Genomic DNA, 7,101 nt, shown 5'->3' with positions numbered 1-7,101 from the left:
GACACAACCACTGGCCATAGTGATGTCACATCCTCCTCTATATAAACAAAAAACACACTAGTTTATTCAAGCTAGCCACACGCTACAGTTCCTCATTGATCGAATACATAACATTTGTCAGCCCATTTACTGTAGATTTGCCCCCCCCCAATGTAAACTGGGAAACATGGCTTGGAAGTTCACTAGCTCTGCTGTATTTAGTGATGTAGAAAGCTAAGCTGCTCTCTCCTGTCGTATTAGGGTGAAAAACGTTCAACATTTAATTTTTTTGAACGTGTCCTCAGTTCGATGTGACTTGTGATTCGCTGCTAATGTGTTTACGCGTCAAGTAGTCTTCAATTGTATTATTATGAGCTTTTGTGGCACATCAGTGTGGATTGCTAACTAAACCATTAGCCACCCAGTTACAGTATTTACTCTGGAACTCAAGTCCCGTCAACAGATACACCAAAAGCCTAGGTAAGTGAAAAAATGTGAGAACGCTAGTTAACCTCTAGTGTGTTTCATATGGATAATATTTTATTTGATATAAGTTACTGAGACTGCGTTATTAGCCAAAGCTAGCTCTGTAGATGTAACGTAAGTAGTGGGAGAAATCTTATAAACGCAACACTTTAGTGTACGTTTAAAAAGTGTTTTTATATATATACTTCAAAAGAATATACTTGCGTTCTAACTGAACGTAATGCTTTCGAACACGTACCTGCATGTTATTTGCATTTAATGTCATTTTTATTTAAATTTGAATGTCATATATTTAAATATATTTGTAATATATTGACTTGTGTAATATTAAATGGCACACTACAGGTAAACGTTTAACTTTAAAGTAACTCGAGTACTTTACATGTGCTTTAGTATGTCAGTGAACGACATAGTCATGAAAGTATATTCTCTTAAATCACACCTAAGTGGCGTTTTATTTGATTAATATATTACCTGCAAGTACAGCTCTATTTATTTATCTGTTTTGCAATAACAGTGCACATTAAATACAATTAATCAGACTTCTTTCAGTTTTCCTGGATGATACTGTCTATATCCATCTAGCTGTAATATGCCTTATATAAACATTTATATGCTTATATTTATAGTGTCTTTTTCTACAAACCCGTATAATCATGACTGCCATGCGAGTGGATGCTAAGGTGGTCATGCTTGGCAAGGAGAGTGTGGGTAAAACCAGTCTGGTGGAAAGATACGTACATGGCCGGTTTCTTGTGGGACCATATCAAAATGTAAGTGTGTGTTACTTAGCATAGCAGCCTCTAGAAGTAATTAGTCCATTAGAAGTAGGCTAATTGACAATTTTCTGAGATTGTTTGTTCTCATTAAAGATATTTTTGTGTATGATGTAAGTTTGACTGGCTATCAACAATCTCTAATCATGCGCCACATACTATAAACTAGCTCCACAGGTAAAGCCACCTTCCACAGATGTCAATGGCTCTTTGACGATGACCTGATATGTGTTTGTGTGTGTGTATATGTGTTTTTTAATGAATTGTTTTTGTCTCATTAAGACTATAGGGGCTGCGTTTGTTGCGAAAGCCCTCAACGTCGGTGACAAGGTGGTTACTCTGGGAATATGGGTAAGTGTAGTTACTTGGGACTTTATATACGCTGATCAACCACTCATTAGTGACTTCACGTGTTTCCTCTGATCTTAGGACACTGCTGGGTCTGAACGCTATGAAGCTATGAGCAGAATCTATTACAGAGGAGCGCGTGCTGCCATTGTCTGCTACGGTATATCCCTCTGTTGCAGTTTGACAGGAAGTGGTTTTTTTTTTTTTCGTAAAGAAATCCAAAGTGCAGCATGTACCAGCTCGGTCTAGCAGTCAGGTGACACTGAGCAAGGAAATAGCTCATGCTTGCTCACTCTGTGTATAAATCACAGTAGCTACAAGTCCTGCTAGGCAGTTCATGTGTTTGATTAAAATAAGTTAATCAGGGGTCCTCTGGGGTCCATGTAAAAATTAAAGAGGCCAAACCAAAAAAAAAACAACATTTTTTTAACTCAATGTTTTATTTTGTTTTGTTTTATTTTTTTTTTTTAATTCATATGATGTTACGATTTCATTCTACATGTCAAAGATTGATTAATTAAAAATGAATTTAATTTGGTTATTTTAATGCTATTTTATTATAATTTATATATCCGTTTAGTTTTTCTTAGATATGTAATAATAATAATAAAATCTGGAAACAGTTATTTAATTTTGTTGTTATAATATCATACTTAATATTTTTCTTATACACTGTAAATGTGTTTTTTTTTTAACACTACCATTCAACAGTTTGAGTATAATAAAACCATTAATAAAGTATTAATTTCTTAAACTCCAAACTTTTGAACAGTAGTGTACATGGAAAAAATCTGAAGAAAATTAGCTCTTCCACAAGTGAAAAAGTTTGAAGACATCAAATTTTCATTCTAAATTTGTGTCTGTTTTTCACAATCACACTTAGACTTGACTGACAGCAGCAGTTTTGGAAGGGCCAGGTTCTGGGTGAAGGAGTTACAGAACTGTGAAGAGGTAAAATAAACCCACGTCTCACAAAAACATGAGAACAACTTCAGCACAACTTTATGGACACATTATTTTATTTTCAGCACTGCAAGATATATTTGTGTGGCACCAAGAGTGACCTCATTGAGGCCGATCGAAGTGTGCGGCAAGTAGACTACCATGATGTTCAAGACTTTGCAGATGGTAAGCGTGAATTTAGCTGCTTTTGTTTTCTACAAAGCATTGCAACAAAACAACATTAACTTTTAACATTTACAGAAATAGGTGCACAACATTTCGAGACCTCCAGCAAAACAGGAAAAAATGTTGGTAAGTGATGCTTCAGTTTATCTGCTCTATTGAGCACTGTTTTTGTGTAACGCGCAATTAGATACCGAGAAGTTTCAATTCTTTATTTGTTTTTTCATACAGATGAGGTGTTTCAGAAAGTGGCTGAAGATTTCAGTAGCTGTGCTTTAGAGTTCATGCAAGGTGAGAATTTGCTGCAAAGTGAAACACTTATTTTACACTTTACACCTGGGTCTGTGTGTTTCAGGAACAAGACTTTTCAGGCCCTGTTAACAAATGTAGCACTCACTCTCTCTGTTACTTGTTGCTTCGCATAAGCATGAAAAGCACAAATGTTTGTCATTACAATGACAATAGATGAAGCAAACTGCTTGCAAGAACCGTCTTTGTGAGGAAACAAAGGTGCACCCTTTAGCATTAGCAGCCCACAGCCAATTTCTTGACCGAAACTATGCAGGCTTAAGCGATTTCACAAAACCTGTCGGCGAGTGAAAAATCGGGCTAATATCGTGCAGTGTGAACTCGGCATTAAGCTGCGTTCACACTAGCAGCGACTTTGTCTTGGCAATGAGGTTGCTTGTGGGCGTTCTCACTACTGGTTGCCTTGACAGCGAATCAGGTTTCTTGCCGCTAAATACAAACATTTTGGAGGCAAAAGACTAAATATAATTCAAATATGAATTAAATCTGTACATACAAACAAAAATGAATAAGAAACAGAGCCTACTTTTTTTCCATTGCGTATGTTTATCTACGACTGAGTGGAGAACGATCACATGAGCTCTGCCGTCTTCTTTCCTATTGGCTGTCGCTCCCGAAAGTCGCTTTTCATTTGCATAAAGTTGGAGGATTCTGAACTTTGTCACGTCGCTGGACACGCCCCATCCGTCGCCAACGGCCGCTGTCGCGCTTGTCGCCGGAAATCGCCAGCTCTCCATTGAAATGAATGGAATCGTGTCGCTTGTAGTGTGAACGGGGCTTAATAGTTATTTCATAACCGATTTCTGTCCAAAAACAGATGCACACATGTTCATGTGTATTTTTTTTACAGTATTAATAGGAAATCATAGTATCTGCTCTTTTTGCTTTGATCAATAATGGTACAGAGTATTTATTCATTTCTAAATCTTATTTTGTTTATTGTCCACCTTATTTTTAATGTAAGGGCATATTCAGCCAATTGTAACGTGAATGGGCAAGGCTTCTGGTGTCATCTGCTGTCAGTTATTTTAGTTGTATCACAATTATGTTATGCTGATTTATAATGTAAACTGGTATTTGTTGTCGTGTTATTTTAATATATTGTTTTACTCATAAACCCACTGGTTTGCAGCGCAAATAGTTCTACTGTTCGCTGCACTTTATTCTTCTTGTTATTTCCCTATAGCTGCTAATGTATCCGAAGTCTCACACATTCAAAGACAATAGCTTACTTCTGCGTTGCAAAATACAGTGGATAGAAATATTAAGATGATGATGCATCAAATTCTGAATGCATTTAATAATATTAGAAATAGAATTCATACAATAATGTGATATTGTTCCTATTTGGATTTATTTCTTTATTTATTTTGGTATTGTATCCTCACAGAAGAGAAGGGGGTGGATCTTGGGCAAAAGAAGGACTCTTATTTTGACAACTGCTGCCATAACTGACCTATCACAGGAAAAACTGCTGTATCATATGGTCTATTTTGGGATGACTGGAGGCTCACCATCTTTTATACTCTTCAAAGCATCAGCTAGAGTTTTTTTTTTTGCTCTTTCCTTATTTCTTTTATGATTTTTCTTTTCTGGTGTGCAGTAGAACATGAAGGATTCCACTTTTTCCAGTGTTCAAGCAATGAACTCTTTTTCTTTATCAGGAACATGTTTTTTTTTTTTGGGGACCTGAGAATGTTGACTGAAACTAATATTAACAGTGCGTGGCAATCCGTTTTACCAAAAAGACAAGACGCAAAGCAAGCTTTAGGGACAGATTTCATTGCATGGAGGTGATCGTTGCCAATTTTCACAAACAATGCCTTGAGTGATTTATCACCTTTTATGATTTAAAGTGTCTCCATTTTATAGATCTTTTGAGGATCGTAATGTTTACACCCTTCATTTATCACACTGCACTCATGTATGAACAATTTAGTTTCATATGTCCACACTAAAGTTTCAGTTTTCACAGATCTGAGACCAGTTCAAACATTTTTCTCATAATGATAAAGATTTAGATGTTGATAGAATGGAAAATTACATAGTAAAAGTAAAAGGCAGTTTCCAATTAATATGTTCTTAAATTGTAATGAAGCTGAACAATTGATGTCAAAATGTCAAAGGCTAATAACCATAGTTACTTGAGGCATTTATAATATCATGATTAATCTGATATGCGGGAGTATCAACTCCGCAACAACAACAAAAAACTCAACTCGTGTTTGATAATGGAGCCCATAGCTTCCTGTATCCTGTTGTCCATTATTTGCAGCATTTGATGAATGTGATGCTAATGTTTACAGTGTTATTTTTATTATTATTTAATTTTACTTCAATGCAATTTGGGTAAGGTATTGTAAACTGGGACACTAACTTGTCAGTTGTGAAAATGTTTGTGCATACTTTGTACATACAGACTTAGTTCACTCTCGGTTCATATTGTGCCTGTATTAAATACTGCTCAACAAGGCCTGTAGCTAAAAATATGCTTCTTGTGAAACTTTGTGTCATTCCAGAGAGATCCTGATATTGTGCCATTTTCGCTGGTTGTCCTACAGGAAAGAAAGACAATATTATATTACTTTGTTACATTTTACTGTGAAATTACATTTAAAAAAAAAAACATAAGGATGTGATCTTAAACAGCTGTTGCGTATTTTGTTTAAAGGTATCAAAATAGTATAAGCAAAGCAGACCAAGTCATTTAAGACTGAAATGAAATATCAAGCGTGTGTGCAGCATGCTTGAGTAATAACCTAAATTCGTGGATTTTTTTTCTGCATGTCATATTCATCCTTTGCTGCCTATTCTTGCTTGCCCTCACATATCAAAGTTAGTGTTTCTTTTCTTTTTTTTTTCTTTTTTAAGAGTAAGGTACACTCTCACCAAAATAATATTACCATTTAGTGTACTACATCAGAGGACTAGAATTAATTGATTATGAATATTTTGAATTTATCTTGAACAAAAATAAATATAATGAAAACATTAATAAAATCTTTAGCCTAGATTGCATAGAAATTAAAGTCAAATTGTTGAATGAAATGATCTGAAATGGAATCAAATTAGAAACTGCACTTTCAGGATCTTTTGCACAAAGAAAATAAAATTAGTTGCAAGATTATTGCATTAATTTCATGACAATTGCCCCAAATTCTCCATAAAATTACTGTAATGCAGAAATAAAATGATCCTGTCTGGATACAACAACGAATATTATTATTATTTAAGCTTTTATTGTCAGCATATATACAATTAATACTACCATTATGTATACTTACAGTTTACGATATAAATATAATTGTTTTGTGTTACAGTAATGACAAGACAATTGCATGTGGAAATGTGCCTAATTGTCATGCAATTAATGTTGCAATTCAAAACACTTGAATTATCCTGAAAATAGACTTCATTTTCTTTGTACAAAATATAATTTGCTTTTATTTTGGGGTGAAATATCACCCAAACATGTGTTGACAGTTTTTGTGAGATTTACAGTGCAACAGTTCTACTCACATTTCATTAATGCAATAAATCTATTTGAAAAGTACCATTTTGATCGCACTATTTACAGAGGTGGTAAAAACAGCAGCAAAGAAGCAACAAGTGTGCACTGTTCTTTATTCTGTACAAAGCACTACAGCACAATTAAAGTCTCGAACAAGGCAACAGATTTTTTTCCCCCTTTGCCAGAAATTTGTCTGAAATATACTGAAGTGGAATGACTTTTAGAACAGCGTTAAAACTATGACGTGCAATTATATACATAAATACAGTTAAAAAAAAAAATTTAAATGCTGTTCATTATGAAGAACACTTGATCAGTTAGATGGGGGTGAGGAAAACCAGCAGAGAAATTTCTGGAGTGTAGACATGCAACAAACCACAATCATTTGTCCTATACATTTAGCTTCACATAAGACTTTTAGGGCTTTAGTTGCCAATTAGTGTTTTACACTATATGGTTACAGTTCAAATTGTATGTTGAACATTTTTTAAGATATCAGCCTTTATGGAAAATTGAACATGAATTCACTAAATGCCAAAGACTTGACTGGGAGTGTTTAATTATCAG

General features: G+C 34.7%; 1 protein-coding gene across 1 annotated transcript; it reads left to right on the top strand.

Moving 5' to 3' along the window:
* LOC107692791 (ras-related protein Rab-24-like) lies at positions 1 to 5,235 on the top strand. Its single transcript, XM_016491984.1, has 9 exons — positions 1 to 459; positions 1,095 to 1,238; positions 1,524 to 1,592; positions 1,671 to 1,749; positions 2,473 to 2,540; positions 2,618 to 2,717; positions 2,793 to 2,843; positions 2,946 to 3,005; positions 4,414 to 5,235. Exons 2-9 carry the CDS (start codon positions 1,122 to 1,124, stop codon positions 4,476 to 4,478), a joined length of 609 nt encoding a protein of 202 aa, XP_016347470.1. The 5' UTR covers positions 1 to 459; positions 1,095 to 1,121; the 3' UTR covers positions 4,479 to 5,235.
* Positions 5,236 to 7,101: the final 1,866 nt, after the last annotated feature.

The sequence above is a fragment of the Sinocyclocheilus anshuiensis genome, unplaced genomic scaffold (genome assembly GCF_001515605.1).
Source record: "Sinocyclocheilus anshuiensis isolate Anshui unplaced genomic scaffold, SAMN03320099.WGS_v1.1 scaffold943, whole genome shotgun sequence".
NCBI lineage: Eukaryota > Metazoa > Chordata > Actinopteri > Cypriniformes > Cyprinidae > Sinocyclocheilus > Sinocyclocheilus anshuiensis.
The sequence above is the reverse complement of the archived record's forward strand: the minus strand, read 5'-3'. Positions and strand labels throughout refer to the sequence as shown.

What these genes read in the sequence shown, in the direction of transcription:
- LOC107692791 (XM_016491984.1), top strand. Translation starts at nt 1,122, where the DNA reads ATGACTGCCATGCGAGTGGATGCTAAGGTGGTCATGCTTGGCAAGGAG. An exon ending in TTGTGGGACCATATCAAAAT is followed by an intron (nt 1,239 to 1,523) that starts GTAAGTGTGTGT and finishes TGTCTCATTAAG; the next exon opens with ACTATAGGGGCTGCGTTTGT. An exon ending in TGGTTACTCTGGGAATATGG is followed by an intron (nt 1,593 to 1,670) that starts GTAAGTGTAGTT and finishes CTCTGATCTTAG; the next exon opens with GACACTGCTGGGTCTGAACG.